The 17,678-nt window shown below is 42.7% G+C and overlaps 2 protein-coding genes across 6 annotated transcripts in view; one reads left to right on the top strand and one right to left on the bottom strand.

The window, feature by feature from the left end:
• Positions 1-71: 71 nt before the first annotated feature.
• ccdc66 (coiled-coil domain containing 66) lies at positions 72-12,776 on the bottom strand. 3 transcript variants are annotated; one of them, XM_084062496.1, is made up of 21 exons: positions 12,641-12,776; positions 11,205-11,263; positions 10,731-10,753; positions 10,348-10,605; positions 9,185-9,404; positions 8,812-8,917; positions 8,635-8,717; positions 8,370-8,416; positions 8,126-8,206; positions 7,811-7,945; positions 7,186-7,457; positions 6,386-6,470; positions 5,818-5,979; positions 5,502-5,652; positions 5,213-5,305; positions 4,806-5,043; positions 4,381-4,600; positions 3,525-3,577; positions 2,593-2,783; positions 1,273-1,424; positions 72-506 (listed from the first exon to the last, which is right to left on the bottom strand). In XM_084062496.1, the coding sequence occupies exons 1-21, from the start codon at positions 12,649-12,651 to the stop codon at positions 420-422; spliced, it is 2,727 nt and encodes a 908-aa protein (XP_083918622.1). In that variant the 5' UTR covers positions 12,652-12,776; the 3' UTR covers positions 72-419. The 3 variants fall into 3 exon arrangements, with proteins under 3 accessions (XP_083918622.1, XP_083918624.1, XP_083918623.1); XM_084062498.1 differs by having other exon boundaries at positions 4,806-5,028; XM_084062497.1 differs by having other exon boundaries at positions 8,126-8,203.
• Positions 12,777-15,935: 3,159 nt separating this feature from the next.
• ip6k1 (inositol hexakisphosphate kinase 1) overlaps positions 15,936-17,678 on the top strand; it is a 29,074-nt gene continuing 27,331 nt past the window's right edge. For all 3 annotated transcript variants that reach the window (XR_014601073.1, XM_084061328.1, XM_084061329.1), the window contains exon 1: positions 15,936-16,203. The gene's annotated coding sequence lies outside the window, so the exon portion shown is untranslated. The remainder of the gene's footprint in view (positions 16,204-17,678) is intronic.

Raw genomic sequence — 17,678 nt, 5'->3', positions numbered from 1 at the left:
GACTGGAGAGATAGTTATAAAAGAAAATACTTTATTATTCACAGTCACACCAACATTACATTCCAGGACATTTTATTATTCACATTCACACCAAAATTACAGTTTAAATCTTCAGTTGTTACTGTTTGAGCCTTGTCATTTAAATACTTTGTCGTCTCAGTTTATGAGCCTGAAGTCATTTAAATACAAAGTGGTTTTAACAGCCAAGTTGCTAGCACACTGAAGCCACATAGAACTTAAATTCACATTAAAAAACACCAGCCACAGTTCCAGTCAGCAGGTCAATAAAGTGCTGTCAGCTAATTTTAACCAACACAAGGTACGCTCACTGATGCAGGTCACGTGGTTCAGTATCTAAAGGTTACGGGTGCCATTGTCGATGTCATCCTCAGAGGGGGAAAGTTCACTTGCTGGGTGGTCTATGGGGAGGAGCTGAGATGGTTGTCATGGTGAATCAGCTGGGGGTTTAGAGATGACTCCAACTCCCGCTGCTTTTGAAGGAGACCCTAACAGACAGACAGGAAAAAGACCAACAGTGTCAACCATGTAGCAAACCCTGCCCCTGGAATCTAAACCTCACCACCAACCGTTTCAATTGGATGAATCACAATCAATGAACAGACTAAGCATCTTTAACAGTAGGCAAATAGATGCAATTAAGCCAGCAGAGAAGCAAGTCTCCATTAGTTTATAAACTCTTTGGGTGGTATATATCCTATAAGTATTAACCTATAACATAACATGTAGCCTATAACTTAAATATACATTCTGTAAAAGGTCGGCGTTGCGGTTTCGATTCCAGGGGCAGGGGTTCCCAAATCACACATCACTGCCAGTTATTCTGTCTAAAATTTGCAAACACAAACCGAGGGCTGGTCAGTTTACTGTTTGCTCTCTCCCTCGTCTTTGCTCCTCACAGGCACGGTCACAAATGCATTTTATACGCGTCAAGAGACTTGAGACGCGTTGAACTCAACACACTTCAACGCGCCGCAATGGGATGCTCCACCCTTTTTTAACGGGGAAGCAGACACTTGTGATGCGTATGAAGCACATGTGACTGTGCCCTTTCTATATCCCAGTTCTTACCCCTTTTGCTTCTCCTTAAAGTGACAAGCAATTTTCAACCATAGCTCCATCATAGGGACTAGTCACTAATGCCTAATATAGTTCTGACATTGTTACAAACTTATGAATTGTATCTTTTTAATTAGCCTTTATGTTCTGGACCACCATCTAATTACTTAAAAAGACTTGTGTGTGTGTGTGTACCTGTCTGAGCTGAGCCAGTCCTCTGAGGATCTCCTGCTGTCTGTGTGTTTGTGCAATTGTGTATGTATTGTGGAGCAGAGGAGGTCTGCCTCTCGGAGTGCGAGGATGAGGAGCAGGGGGGAGATAAGTGGGAGAGTTCATCTGGAGGGGGTCTGCGGAGAGAAGAGAACGTTACCCCGTTATCTGTGTTAACACCTGACACTTTAGGATGTATGTATTGTATTAGAAATCACTTAACCTATTAAGACCTGAGGCTGATTCTACAAATGCCTTCTAAACCAGTAAGTTATTTCAAGATTTTTTTGTGAGCTTGTATATCTGCTATTTTTGAATAGCTTTTAGCCAACGCTAAAATCTAAAATGACACAGATGCTTTCCCGGTTTTAATGGGTTAAACCCTCCAGACTCTGTACTTGGACCGCTGTTCTTTTAGTCCAGGGGCCAGGCCATATTTTGGTACCACCTAAGGTGACCGTAAAGTTTTTGTATTTTTGTCTTCCTACATGTCTCTAGTTTATATTTTGGTATGATAACCCTTCCAATCTTGTAGCTTAATGGCAGTTATCACTACCTACTGGCTAATGTATCCGGTAGGAGACACAAAGTAGAATCTTTGTGTCTCCTACACCCGGGCATCAAATTATTGCGACAAAAAACAAAATATATCCATGTATTCAAGGCTTCATAGGGTGTGCAATTGATAGAAAATAAATCATTTTTTGGGTGAACTCCTCCTTTAAGTTTCCCAGGGGGACTCTCTACCCATTCAGCTATGACCACCCTAGACCAAAGGAGGGTCAACTTTTACAAGCTTATGGAAAGCAGTCTTTTTGCAAACACCAAAAATCTGAGAAGTTATCAATTGCACACCCCATGAAGCCTTGAATACATGGATATATTTTGTTTTTTGTCGCAATAATTTGATGCCCGGGTGTAGGAGACACAAAGATTCTACTTTGTGTCTCCTACCGGATACATTAGCCAGTAGGTAGTGATAACTGCCATTAAGCTACAAGATTGGAAGGGTTATCATACCAAAATATAAACTAGAGACATGTAGGAAGACAAAAATACAAAAACTTTACGGTCACCTTAGGTGGTACCAATTTGTGAAAATATCAGTGTTGGCCCCTGGACTATTTGCGTCAACACAAATTCTCGTTGCCAAAAACAACCAATCTACAAGCTTGTGAGCTTATAGATCTGCATTTTTTTTTGCTAATGTTCCCCCCCAGAATATGGATGCTGGGGTTCAAGTGGTTAACCTCTGTGTTGTCGAGTGCGTTATGAGTTGGGTTTGTGTTGTATAGTATTATCAACCTGTGTGTGCGGTATGCAGTTGGTAAACTTCATCAGTTCTGATGTAGGGAACAAAGTCCAGCTGGGAAGGAGGAGTGGTGGACAGAGCTGGGTGTAGACAGGAGCTGTCACTCAGTCGGCGGGGCTGAGAGGAGGTGAGTGGGCGTGTCTTCTGTCCATGTCTAACAGCAGGAACTGGTGGAGAGTGCCCCCTGCAGAGATGAAACGGAACTTTTTTTATGTCCTGGTAAGACATACGGGTTACATAGTGTAGGTTATATAGTGTTTTAGTTGTTTCTCACCCGTAAACATAGTGGAACTTTTGAAAAAACATTACTGATTCAAAGAGTTCCAGTTCTTTAAAGATATTTTTCCCAAACAATGATAGAATAAATCATGGTTTTGTCAATGTGGAAATAACAGTCTTATTTTCACACCTGCTCCCACACATATTTGTTTGGATATATAATAGCAGAAAAAGCACACTTGTAGGAGAAACTTGGCTAGACTGAATTCCATTTACCCTCACTCTGTGCGTCCTATTAGTTAAAAAGGCAAGAATACAAGTCAAATTGTTCTAAAAGCCTACTCATTCTAATATGTGTTTGAATTGTGTTAACAAAAAATGTTTTAGCATGAGACCCATTTACATTCAAGTGTTAGAAAAGTAAGGCACACAGCAGGGCCCTTAGTACTGCTGGTTTCTATCCTACCAGGGCCCCTAGTACAGCTGGTTTCTATCCTACCAGGGCCCCTAGTACTGCTGGTTTCTATCCTACCAGGGCCCCTAGTACTGCTGGTTTCTATCGTGCCAGGGCCCCTAGTACTGCTGGTTTACAAACTATCCTACCAAGAGGCCTGGTACTGCTGGTTTTAGGAGAAAGGAAGCTGATAATTAAATTCATTAGCCTGACCTTCTGTGACAGACAGAAATAGTGTAAGTCGTGCCTCACCTCTCACTGTGGATAGACGGACACACAGACACCTCTCTGGTTTTACTGTCCACCTGGAGACAAGAGAAACAGTCAGTAAAAACACAAACTAGAAGATCAGTCAACCAGTAGGTCAGTCCATCAAAAGAAAATCTGGTAATTGTTGGTAATATTGATCAATAATGTTCAACTTCATCTGTTGCTTCTGTTCTCTGCGAGTGAGGATCCAGACATAGCGATTACATTTCCTGACATATAGGGCAGACTAAGTCTCAAAATCACAGAGCAGCAACAAAGCAGATTCTGAAAATATATGTAAAAAAAATTACAGCGACATAGGTGAACTATTGATTTCTGTGGCACAACTTCCCCTCAAGGATAATATAACATGAATACAGCAATGTTACCTTTCTAGGTAAAGTACTAGGCCTTTGGACTTTAAATTCATTTGCAGAATCAGCTTTGTGTAACTTCTCCAAATTTGTAATCTTTCCTGGGACTGGCTTCTGATTTGCAGTTTTGTTCTCCACAGTGGTTGTGTCTCTGAACCACCTAACCAGGTGTTAACATTTAGTTTGATTGGGATACCAAAGAGCAGCGGGCCCTTCTGGTTCTGACAGCTCCAGACCTGGAGGATGAGATAGTCTTATATATGGATACCAGCTACAAAGGGCTAGGGACAGTGCTGGCTCAGGTGAAGGCCCACTATTTAAAGCAGAGCTTTCTCTAAACTCACCGTGGTGGAGGCTATGAACCATTTGATCAGAGCCCGGAAATAAGTTGTTTTCACTTTATCATGTTATCCATGGATGTCTGATAGCATATCATTAAAATGAATCAAATCAATCAAATACAAAACAAACTTGGCTCCACCTACCTCTTTTGTAGAAGGGCTGGTTTTACATCTGCCTTGACTCAGGTTAGAGTTAGGACCCGGGTTAGAGCTAGGACCAGGGTTGTGATTATCAGTCCTAGACAGGCAGTTCCTCTCCTGCAGAGCCAGGAGGTCGGCCTGTCTCCTCAGCCGTGCCTCCTGTCTGCTCCTCTGGAGGCAGGGTGGGTAACGCTCTGATGCCGGAACAAAACTCCCACTGGGTCTGCAAGGAGAGAGATAAGAGATACGCTCGGCTATGGAGAGGAGACGAGAATAGAGATGACGAGAGGAACGGAGACAGGATGTGTGTGTGTGTGTGTGTGTGTGTGTGTGTGTGTGTGTGTGTGTGTGTGTGTGTGTGTGTGTGTGTGTGTGTGTGTGTGTGTGTGTGTGTGTGTGTGTGTGTGTGTGTGTGTGTGTGTGTGTACCTGTTTACATTCCAATCTGGTCTCTTCACTCTTTTACTGCTCTTGTCTGTTCTGGCAAAGCGCTCATAGAGGTCTCCAGCTGTCCCTTCTCCTCCTCTCCTGTCTCCTTTCTTTTCTTCACCTCTCTCTCCTCTAGGCAGCCTGGGGTTCTCCTTGTCATTTCTCCCTGCAGGAGGCGCAGGAGGAGGAGAGAGAAGAGGACGAGGAGGTGTCTGGAGACACTCTGGAGGAGTCACTTCTACAGTACGCACACACACACACACACACACAGTTTTTGTTTTTTCATTATTGCTGCTACAATGTCTGAGGAACCACAATAAAATAATTTGTACTCTGATGTACTGGTACACAAGATAACAAGATAACAGTAAAAAGAAAATTAAAGCAGTAGCAGTAGTAGTACTAACCAGTTTGGACAGAGATGTCTTTGCGTGGAGAGACAATGGTCTTCTCTTCCTCATCAGTCCTCTCTGGACCTGCTACCTCCTCCACCCTATTACCTAATAACACATGTACAGTACATTACTACACTTTGGGGCATTCCTTCATATGGGGACAGTGATGTGATTCGTTTCCAAAGCAGATGGCGAAGGTCTGTTAGCTGCCGCTCTCGCCACTGTTCTAGCTCCTGTATTGAATTTAGAGATGAGTATAATCTCATATAAAAGGTAAAAATAAATAAATACAACTATTTACCATTGTGTCCTATAGACTCCAGCAGTCTGCCGACATCATGACCTCTCCTGTTGAGTTCTATGATCCTCTGTTTCTGTTTCAGGTGCAGCGCCTCCTGTTGGGCATTCTGGACACTCTGATATAACAGCTGCTGCCGGACAAACTGCTTCTCCTATAGGTACAAACAAATGTGCTAAAGTCAGTTTTCTCAAATGCATTTCACAGCCTACTTAACTATTAAATGCACAAAGCTCTGTCAGTCCGTCCTCATACATTTTTCTCCACAGTGGGTTGACCAATTGATCACACTATGGGGGTGTGTGTGTGTTTAGTGTACCTCCTTCTGTCTCTCTCTCAGTGTATTCAACTCATATTGCCTCTGTAGTTCTCTCCTCTCCTCCTCCACTCTCCTCTCCTCCATCTTCTCCTCCTCTCTCCTCATCTCCTCCTCTCTCTCCCTCCGTTGCCGACGCTCTTCCACCTGAGCCTCGATCGCCCTCTGATGAGGGGGAGACGGAAAGAAATTAAGCAGAGAAATAAAGAGAAAAGGCCTGAGAATTGTTCTTATGTTCTTCTCATGTTCTAATATTCTGTATTTAACATTTTATATCCTTATGGTTTACACTCTATATTGTATTACATACCCAACCTTTATTAGTCCTGGCTCAGGGGGTGATAAAAGAAATGAGAAAACGATAACCTTGTGCCGATTGGTTAGCAGTCCTATGTATTCCGGGGGATTATATGGCCACTGACCATTCAGCATGGGGAAATGCCACCTCACACTAAACTCAACCTCGCTACTTTACAGAATTCATCTTTGGATAGTGTGGTGCAATTATTCTCAACTGAGGAGACAATAAAATTGGCCATGGTGCCAAAGAACCTTAACACATTCCTCTCACCTGTAGTTCCAGTTGTTTGATTCTCCTTCGCTCTCTCTCCTCTATCTGAGCAGGGTCAAGCAAGGCAGTCATGGTTCGCAGGTGACTGGAACGCACAAAAACACACACACACGCACACGCACACGCACACGCACACACGCACACACGCGCGTGCGTCAGTCTAATGTAGAAATGAACAAGAATGTACATGTAAACACATTGACTTTTGTGTATTGTCCAACAATACAATTGAAATTGAATCTTTGTGTGCTGCTGTTTTGGCCAAGACTCCCTTGCAAAAATCGTCGCTGTTAGGCGGAAACCTTGTATGTACAAAAATAATAACCTGTGTTCCAATGGAACCAATGTTCCATTGGTTCCATATACATTTTTGTTAGAAGCTCTTGTGGTGTCCCTATTATGGGCATGATATTATGGACAAAATGTTTTTTAAAGTCTTTAGGGCGGATATTCTAATCTAACCACAAGGCCACTGAGCTGGTAAAATTCAACATATTGCCTACTGGTAAACCTACCGATTGTCTGCTGATAAACCTATATACTGCCTACTAGTAAACCTACCTGTTGTCCACTGGTAAATCTTCATTGTCTACGGGTAAACCTACCTATTATTTACTGTTAACTTATGAACTGTATTGTCTTCTGGTAAAGCTATTGTCTTATTGTAAACCTCTTATCAAATTATCTGATAACAAGATAGTTTGTGTGCTGTAGTCCTGAGGATAGACAGAGGAAAGACAGCATCAACAGCTCTTTACAGTATATTCTGTCCATCACTCATCCATCCATCTGTCCTCTACCTTGCCCGGTTGTTATATCCAGCAGCAGTGTCAACACTGGCTCTGCCAACACTCTCTGCTCCACAGCTGCTCAGGTTGTCCCAGACCAGGGACAGGCTGGAGGAGGGGACCCTGCCCACCTCCGACTCCACCCGTTCTGTACCTCCACCTGGGGCTGTAGGCAGGGTGGATGAGGACAGGGTGGTTGGGGGCAAGGTGGAGGTAGGTAGAGGAACAGGAATTCTTCTGTGCAGGGAGTCAAAGTGCATGGCCCAGTGCTCGTAGTCTTCTGTCTGGAGAGACGGAACATAATGCAAGTTTAACATGTGGTCCTGTACGGCAAGGCACCACATAAGGCACTAGTTGTGTAGTGTTTCTACTGTGTGTAATGAGTTTCCATGCACCTCTCTGGGATATGACCTTTTAACAAAGCCCAAAATACAGCCCCAGAGAGGGTAAACTTTTAGTGGTAATCCAAAAAATATACTAAATAAATAAAAGCATAAACAAAATGGAAGGCACACAATTATAAACAAACTCCCTCTCTAGTTAAATCCTGTTACATGGGCGTTTCATTTACACTGGGGTTAATTTGATACTATGTATTGCACAAGAAACACTACACAGCAATGTATTTCTACTGTACCTGCTTGAGGAGGTCTTTCTCCTGCCTCCTCCTCACGGTGTTCTCCTCTTTCTGTCTGTCCAACTGCTCCAGCCACCTCCTCCTCTCCTCCTCTCTCTTCTCTCCTCCTTTCACACACTCTTCTGCACATCCCTCCTACACAACACTTTGCTATGTCAGTGACTGTCACTGTGTGTGTGTGTGTGTGTGTGTGTGTGTGTGTGTGTGTGTGTGTGTGTGTGTGTGTGTGTGTGTGTGTGTGTGTGTGTGTGTGTGTGTGTGTGTGTGTGTGTGTGTGTGTGTGTGTGTGTGTGTGTGTGTGTATATATGTCTTACTCTCAGTCTGAAGTTTGATTTGACGACAGCAGGCAACTCTCTGGCAGAGCTTTGAACTGACAATGCACCATCACCATCCTGCTGAAACACACCCATTATTAAAGAGGAGAGAAATGCCATTGATTGCACTGTAAAGTGTGCGTGTATTTTGGATGTGTTGTGATAATAATAGGACCATAATATGCTAATAATAATACGTTAACATAATATTATGTTGACGTCGGTGAGATCAGTAACATCATACCTGTCTCTCTGAAGCTACTCTTTTCTGCTTCACAGCTACCTGCTCATCTACAGTACACACACAAACATTTATAGAAACATGTTTTAGCATATTATGTACAGTATATAGTATTTATTTATATATGTGTGTGTGTGTGTGTGTGTGTGTGTGTGTGTGTGTGTGTGTGTGTGTGTGTGTGTGTGTGTGTGTGTGTGTGTGTGTGTGTGTGTGTGTGTGTGTGTGTGTGTGTGTGTGTGTGTGTGTGTGTGTGTGTGTGTGTGTGTACCTAGTTCTCTCCTCCACCGAGTCTTCTTGTCATTCTGAGAAACTCTGCTCTCAGTTTCTCTGTCTCCCAACCAGATCAATACGCTGTTTGAAACACACACACACACATTATTATTATTATGAATTCGATGTTGTAGCTTGTTCACGTCCATCAGAAACATTGATTCAGTCTCCTCACTTGTTCTCCTTCTCCTCTGATATGCCAGTTCTACTGACAGGGCTCCTTTCTCCTTCAACTTCTCCTTCTCCAGCTGCCTCCTTCACTGTGGAGTCACACCGGTTTCCTGGCCAAACCAAACAGAATACAGAGGTGACGTTTAGCACGGCACCATCGCGTCTTGTGTATGAGTAAAGTGTTCTAGAATGATTTACATTTGGTAGTGGTTTTCAGATGTATTTTCGAATGCCATTTCACTAATTAATGCTTTCAGACGGAATTCATTAGTGAGCTCTCCATGGTAACATGTCATGGTAACAGTCTCAGACAAATATTCTGTTATTTCTTTTTTTTTAACCAGTGATTTATTTTTTCCTCCTCCCATTCAGCTGACCCTGCCAATGTTGTTCCTCTTCTGCGCTCTGATTGGTGGAGGATGAGTTCTGAATGGAGCTGAGAATCTGCTGCAGCTGCTGACTGGTCAGATACACTCCATTGGCCAGGGGGTTCAGCCGGTTGTGATTAAGGCCCGCCGTGTCCTCCTCATTGGTTGGTAGTCCTGTTTTACAATTGGTGAATCTAGAGGGCATGTTTTTGGACCCGTTGTCTGAAACCTGTGTGCACGCACACACACACACACACACACACACACACTTGTCAGAGGAAATTTCATTTGTGTCCTTGTGGAAGCACAGGAAGCTTGGTGACCACCTGGTGCAAAGTGCAGTACCTTAGTATTTTGCTTGTGACAGAAGGAAGCACTACACACAATTAAAAGAAGTAAACTAGTTAAACCCTCTACTACTGCCTTATGACTGCAAACCATAACGCATCTCACCATACTACACCTCTGAATTGAACAGAGCGGTGGCTGTGTGTGTAATGTGTATGTGTAGCTAGTAGTTACTGTATATGTGGGTGTGTGCTGCCCGCAGTCAGCGACAGAGCTGCACCTTCACAAATAAACTCGCCTGTAGGAATATGATTAAAATGCAAACAAGGACCGGACCACTGCCCTAGCTGTCCTAGCAGTCCGGGCACTGGCTCTAATATAGCCTGACAGCACATCGCAGGTTTGACTCCTGTTCCCGACGATCTTTGCTGCATGTCTCTCCCCATCTCTCTCTCCCCGTTTCCTGTCCATCTCCACTATACACTATAAATAAAGGCAGGAAAAAGTCCCCAAAAAACAAGAGAGAGAGAGAGACATAACGTTTCTGTTACGTGTTTGGATTTTAATCATCTTCTTGCAGGTAGCTCCTTCACCGACTGCGGGCAGCACACTCACGTATACACATCATTGCAACACTCTCTCACACACAAGTTTCAGGCCCATTGAGGCGGCCAGCGGACCGCAGGTGAAATAATAATCCTTGAAAAAATGAGGAGATCAAAAGTCCTCTGGCCCCCCCTGTTCTGGCATCACTACCCCAACTACATACCGGCCACCAATAAAGCAAACCCACACTGTGGGACATTTAATAAAAGAAATATGTTTACAATTATTGTCTTATTGAATTATTCTTGAAATAATACATAATCAGAATCACGTCTTACCCTGGGTGCAACTGTAGCCCTTCCCACTGCAAGGTGATTGGCTTTTGAAGTGTTGCGTGATGTCAGTGGCTTCGTTCCACTCCTTCCTGGTGCATCGTGGGTAGAGGAGGTGGAAGAGGTACCTGCTGCTGCTAATCTCGTCTTCCTCCTGGCCTCCCTGCGTTTGCCAGTCACCTCCTCCTCTCTCGGCAGCTCCTCATCCAGACGGGAGGCTTGTCTGCTTCTCTGACCAACAGGAGGCTTCCACGAGGTAGACAGCTGACAGACACACACACACACAGACATCCAAAAAGATAAATAAATAAAAACACACTGATATGAATGGTTATTGGTAACCGAGCAGTGCGGACAGTTTACAGCCATAATCAGAGAGCTAGTCCTACCTTAGCTGGCTTCTTCTCAGCTCCTGCAGTAGAACATGAACAGTTAACAGTGCACACAGATCACATTCAACAACAGTGATTATATTTTACGTTATTTCAATTATTATCATTTGTATTATTATTATTATTATTATTATTGTTCGATTAATATATGTGATTCATTTAGACTGTACAATTATGGTTAAAGAAATCAAGGGTAAAAAAGTAAAAGGTATCCAGCAGTCAACAACATTACTTTTCTGTTTGTAAAATGAAACAAAGACATTAATTCACCTTTTGATTAAGTTTAAATAGCGCACATTACACATTTTTACATTATATACATCACTAAACCAATTCAATTACAAAAACGATGATACTTTTTCTATGAATCAATAATTGTATTAATAATTTCACCCTTAGTTCAACTATAATGTTCTGGTACGACATACTATGCCGTCAAACATGCTGTTAACAACGTTGGACGTGTCTTACCATGGTTGAGTAGAATTAGTCTGGGTTTTCCGTTCTCAAGTTCAAACAGTAAACCATCTCTGTGTTCAAAAACAGAGGGGAAAGGTCAGAACTGGGACATTAAACTGAGTCTCATTATATACTGTCGTGTTTCATTTACTGTCTGATGCTGTGTAATGTTGTCAAACGTGTACTTTGTCAGTAGTTCTGTGATAAACATCAGACAAATTGTACTGCTTAATATTTCTAGTGGAACTGTTCCACTATGAAATATTAAGCTGTAAGATATGACTATATGTTCCAATGGAACATATATAGGCTATATATGTTCCACTGGAACATATATAGCCTATGCATGGTTGCAGACATGCAGACTCCAGAGACATGATCGAACAGGGCCAAGTTATAGCTATTATAATAGAAGGAGAACTTGAGGCTCAAAAATTGGGCAGAGCATTTCATTTACCCTGAGTCAGTGTCGGGGCTTTGTCAGATTACCTGCTGTACCCGTCTGTCTGCGTCCCTTTTGTGCCCATATATGGAGATATCTGTATCTGTCTGCCTACCCTTGTCCCTTTTATGTCCATATGTGGAGTCTCCACATATGGACATAAAATACAGAGAGGCATGGATACAGAGATCTCCACAGTGGAGATCTCTGGATCTATCAGTCCATGCCTTTTATGCCCATATATGGAGTTCCCTGATGTCATCAGTATATGCCCATATATTGGCATGCCCAATTGCCCCATATGGTTGGATCAGCTGTTCTGGACAACTGGATATTCGAACGACTCGATGGCAGCACCGCACTGACGCACTCCCTCGAGTCCTTGCCAATGCGCGCGCCGAGTTTGAAGTTGGTTGGTCCCCTATATATGTGCACATGACATGACCATATATGGGCATAGCGGTCGGATCTGTTGCTCTGGAAAACTGGATCTCCATATATGGGCGTCTCGGGTTTGTTTATGGTTATGTTATGTCTGTGTCATACCGACGTGGCCGTCTGGCCGAGGTCCACCGGCCAGCTGGCCGTTCCTCCCAGTAGCCAATTTGAAATATAGGACGAACGTTCACTACGTTGGAATTAACATACACATTCTGAATTGACTGACTGCCCGATGGCGACCTTGTAGGTTTAAGCTTCATATCACTATGGGAATATAAAGTTGATTTTTGTTTTTACATACGGTGGCTATGCAGTACGCTAACTCTAACCTACAAATGTAACCTTACAAATGTTATAGCCTATCTACGCTACGCAGATATACGCGGCTGTCTGCGGTTTATTTAACTGTTTATCAACTATGCTGTGTGTTTTGTACAAACTGTAAATATAAACGCTGCCGATGCATGCTTGTAAAATATTCAAATCCATCCCACAGCAGATGGCCTAAATAATACGTTACTGGGTGGGCTATCGCTGTTTTAAAATAATAGAAGGACACACTTACCCAAGGTTCATGTTTGCAGATAATACTCATTGATGTTTGACTTGAACGTGGATTTAAAACCTCCAACTGGCCAGCAAACGGAGCGTTATTAGAAGAAAAACATTGTATCTGTCAACCACAATACTGTGTATGTCCGTTGCTGACAACGACCAATAACGGCTCCACTGACTGGTTGAAAATCCGGCTCCATATGACCAATCACAACGCTAGTGTGTGTGTGTGTGTGTGTGTGTGTGTGTGTGTGTGTGTGTGTGTGTGTGTGTGTGTGTGTGTGTGTGTGTGTGTGTGTGTGTGTGTGTGTGTTGCTATGTGTTTCAAAAAGCTTTATACCCTGTGTATATAACATGTACAGTATATAACGACGATGCTGTGCCCCCTCCAACTGTATACTTTCCCGATTTTCTTAAACGGTTTCATTATATTTTGACACTTGCTTTGGCAATGTAACGTAAAAGGTTCAATACTGTCCACGATCAACCAGAAACTGTGTTGGATGCATTACAGTGCTTGTTTAAAAAAAAGAAGAAGAAACAAAAAAAAATCTTAACCCTTCAAGTGCCATTTCTGTATGTCATGCATTATGCATTTGTATGCACTCAGTTTTCATGTTCATTTCATATACATTCCTATGAGAAGCACTGTGCATGTGATTTTGTTGATGTAAAGGACTGCATTTTCTGTTTGTTAAAGTATAGTAATTAATTATTATTATTATTATTACTGTGTACCACATCCAATATTTCCAATAGTGGAACCATCTCCCAAACTACTCAAGAGGATCTGATGTATCGTCAGATGTCCAGCTTAACATCACATAGCCATGCCCTTGTCTCTGGTCCTATATGCCAAAGAGGCAGGCTTATGAGGGTGGTCCATATAGGAAACAGGTGGTCATTATAATATAATCACCACCTGTTTCCTATATGGACCACCTTTGTCTGCTTAGGCTCGCCACTGGCATGCTGCGCTGTTTGCCAAGCCCCACTTCATTGATGATTTGAAACATTTGACCCCAGTGTGTAGGTGGTTCAGGAGGGTCCATTGACCCCCCGGGTCGTTGATGTAGTGATGGATTTGTGTGGGCCTGGCTGTCTCCCACTCCTGCTTCCAAGATCTCGCCAGCAATGCGTTGATAGACAGGTCCTCAGGGATAGAACAGAGCATCTCTTGTGCTATCTTATTGAAGGGATGGCGGGACTTGAGTCTGCTTGGAGGCACTGCTGTCATTGTGGTGTGATGCAGGATGTGCCAGTCTTGTTTCTGGGCTTTCCTTGCCACGGCGAGGGTAGCAGCCTCCCGCCGATGGCTGGCCTGGTTCATTCCTTGAGGACTAGCAGGTAGAACAGATGGGCTTCAGGCAACCAGCTATGATCCGGAGTAAGCTGTTGATGGCGACATTAATGTTTTTGACGTGTGGGCTTCGGCACCAGGATGGGTTGGCTGCAGAGAGGACCAGGGCTTGCAAGGATATTTTGTTGTGTCTTGGCAGTGGCTCGCCAGCGAGACCCTTGATGACACCTTGGCCTTAACTTCTTCTAGGTGTTGCTTGAAGAACAGTGTCCTAACTAGATGTATTCTGACGTGGGGCTTGCTCGAATTCCAGGCGCATGTTGTCAACGAACATGTCCGTGAAGCAAAAAACTATTTTTGCTTCTCTGTTGTGAAGATGGTATGCCGCCGACACTGTCTTGCCAATGCTGAGCTACAGACGCCACCTGCGGAGGTAGGCTACCATGGTGCCCATGTCTTGGTTGAGACCGTCTTCCATCACCTTCAATAATAATTAAACCTATAAGTTTTCAGTTTCAGAAGTGTTCAGTGTTTTGCACAGGTCATCGGGACACCTCAACAACATGGCAGGGCCGGGAATCGAACTTGAGATCTGCTTTTGAGGCGGGCTCTCTACCCATTCAGCTATGGCCATCCTGTTGGTCTTTGCTTCCATGTTAGTGATGTCAGCATGATGGCTAGGTCATCCAAATAACCATATTCTTTTAATGTTGTATCTGGTAGGTCATAGATGTAGGTGTTAAACATCATTGAGGAGAGAACAGACCCTGAGCCAGCTGTGCTGGCCATTACTGGTCAGTAGAGTGATATTAGTAATATTAATAATAATAACAACAATAATAGTAATAACTTTATTTCACTTTCATACAGAAAATGCAGCTTAAAGTACTTCACAATAAAAATGTATATGGAATTAACATAAGTTCATAACAATGCATAAAATGCATAACATACAGCAATAGCACTCGAAGGGTTAAGATTTTTTTGATTTATTTTTTTTACAAGCACTGTACTGCATCCAACAGTTTCTGGTTGATAGTGGGGAGTATTGAACCTTTTTGTGGAAATTAGACAAGAAAACATGCTTAAATCCTTTTTTAACATGGGCGTCAATGGGAAATTGTGACGTCGCCTATTTAAGCATTTTTCAATATGTTCCACCACTGGGATTTGTTACGACTTCTGATATGTTATTACTATTCATGAAACAAAAAAAGTTGAAAGAGGCTCTGCTGCAATTTGTCCTAGGTAATTTTGTATAATGCCTATACTGAAATGTCATGAGGGGTTTGTGCCAATTCAGAAAACCCTACCCCCTGCTCCAGAAAAGCTTCTGTAGGTCATCAAGTGCAACTGCCAGGCTGACTGCTGCACCCTGAGATACACATGCAAATAAATAAATACATTATTGTCATTGATATTCTGTATCCTTGTTTTGCTACAAGGAACAAATACAGTAGGCTATGGTCAAATCTAGCAGAAAGGGCCAAAAAGCGTTTTTGGTAGGGTCATAGGCTACTTACAGGTCATTTTCAAAACTTTCCTTTCATATGATTCCTTGCGACTTTTTTTCTGTGATTCAGGACATATTCAGGATACAAAATCAGCTGAGTTTGTTTTTTTGCAATTAGTGGGAGGTTGACCCCTATCTTTGCATAAAATGCCTGCCCTGGACTATCTCTCTCTCGCTGTCTGTCGTCTGACATCACACAATAAAAAACGTTGCCTAACCACAGCAATTTATGCTGATGTCAGCACAAGTCGCTGACGTTGTTTCTGACATCACCGAGATGAGCGTCACCTCTCCGTGATGTCAGCCACAACAGAAACGGTTGCCTAAAAAAGCACTGCTCACTACACGGCTGCATGTCACTACCTTGGATATAACCACTGCATTGCATTTAGCAAATGTTCGCACTACAAACATTAGCTCCGATGCAGCTGCTATTTTGCATTTATTTCAATTTATTTCAATGTATTTGATTAAGAAAAACGTGTAAGCCTCTAGGTGGCGACAAGGTGTCACAACATACAAACAAATTGGAAAAGCCAACTGAACTAGCAGCTAACGTTAGCCAGGATAGTTTAGCAGCTTCACCATTCTACTACACATACTCTACCGCACTGGATGTGTAACGTTAGCGGCTCTACTGGGATGTTATTCAGCCCTTTAGGAGTCGAACCACTGGAGGATTGGCGTGCCTGGGTCACTGTGATTAACAATACCGATATAAATAATAAAGTGACAGGATTAACGGTCTGCTGATGAACGGGTGAGTTGTTATTTTGACAGTTCACTTCTATTCACGTTGCTGAACTGCTGTAAAGCAACCGCTTCTACTTATTTACGTCAGCTTTATATTGTTTTATAATGTATATTCTCAGTATTGGCATGGCATGCCCTTTAATTACTACATCCCATATATGACAGGTGCTTAAAACATAGCGTATTATATTGTTGTTGTTATTCACGACTGCGTAACACGGCAGCTATATCTGTTAGCTAACATTACCTCAGCCATGCTAACTAAATGGGAAGATGCCGAGATAACGGCTGCTAGCAGCACCCTGCAGATCACACTTTAAAAGCGGTGCATAGCTGAGAAGACGTGGGAATTGTCTCTTTTTTTACAGTAAACGCATGACACATGTACCGAAGTTTCTGGAAAAGCAGCAATGCCAATAGAGACAGTTATAGCTTGGTGGTTGGATATTTGGTAAGCAGGAGCTAAGCTGCTAGCTGTCATGCTAAGGTCAAGAAGCTAGCGACAGCTAAACGTGCCAGAGAGCTCAGACCCTATCACTCAAAGGGACGGTCACGCATTAATTGGCTAGTTGGTTGTCATGGGAGACAGAGGTATAGCTTTAACTAATTTGATTAACTGATTGCTATTAACTACAGTTTAATCAAACCTGTCTCTCTCTCTCTCTCTCTCTCTCTCTCTCTCTCTCTCTCTCTCTCTCTCTGTCTCTCTCTCTCTCTCTCACACACACACACACACACACACACACACACACACACACACACACACACACACACACACACACACACACACAGCCCTAGAATGGCTGTATGAAATATCAGTATAGATGTATATCTGTATTCCATATCTGGCTATGTGTTTTAATTGTTGCACTCAACATGTACTCACCCAATATTTAATTGTTGTGACTTGGGGTCAGATCTTGTCATTAGCATATCTGTTATGGCAGAACATGTGTTTAGTAGAATATCCCTCCACTTGTCCAGAATGTCCACGAGATTCACTCAGACAAGAGACAACATTCTCTGTACTCTATGGGGACAAAATTCACATTAGCACTACATGTAAACTTCCTCCAATGGACAAACAACTGACAGGTGCATTGGTGCTTAATCCATAACCTCTAAATTGAAATTCCTTCCATTGACTGCCCCATTCATGAAACAGAAAAGTCCTATCTGATTAAAGGGATAGTTCACCCCCAAAATTACATTTTTTTCTGTCGATTAGTCACCCCATGGAGACTTGAATTCATGGATATATTTTTTTGTTTTTGTCGCATTCCTATCCTAAGCCAATAATTTGATGACCGGCAGACACAAAGTCTTTTTTTTTGTCTCCTACTATAACCGCTGCCTACTGGTCCGCTGATCATCAAATTATTGGCTTAGGAATGTGACAAAAATATCCATGAATTCAAGTCTCCATGGGGTGTCTAATCGATAGATTTTTCTTTTTTGGGGTGAACTTAAAGGAACTCACCA

This window comes from Gymnoscopelus microlampas (genome assembly GCF_963454915.1).
Source record: "Gymnoscopelus microlampas genome assembly, chromosome: 7".
Classification (NCBI taxonomy): Eukaryota; Metazoa; Chordata; class Actinopteri; order Myctophiformes; family Myctophidae; genus Gymnoscopelus; species Gymnoscopelus microlampas.
This window is presented reverse-complemented; position numbering and strand designations above follow the sequence as displayed.

Coding starts and splice junctions, on each gene's coding strand:
- ccdc66 (XM_084062496.1), bottom strand. Junction 7,458..7,810: donor AGAAAGACCTCCTCAAGCAG/GTACAGTAGAAA, acceptor CCGTCTCTCCAG/ACAGAAGACTACGAGCACTG. Junction 3,578..4,380: donor CCAGCCCTTCTACAAAAGAG/GTAGGTGGAGCC, acceptor TCTTGTCTCCAG/GTGGACAGTAAAACCAGAGA.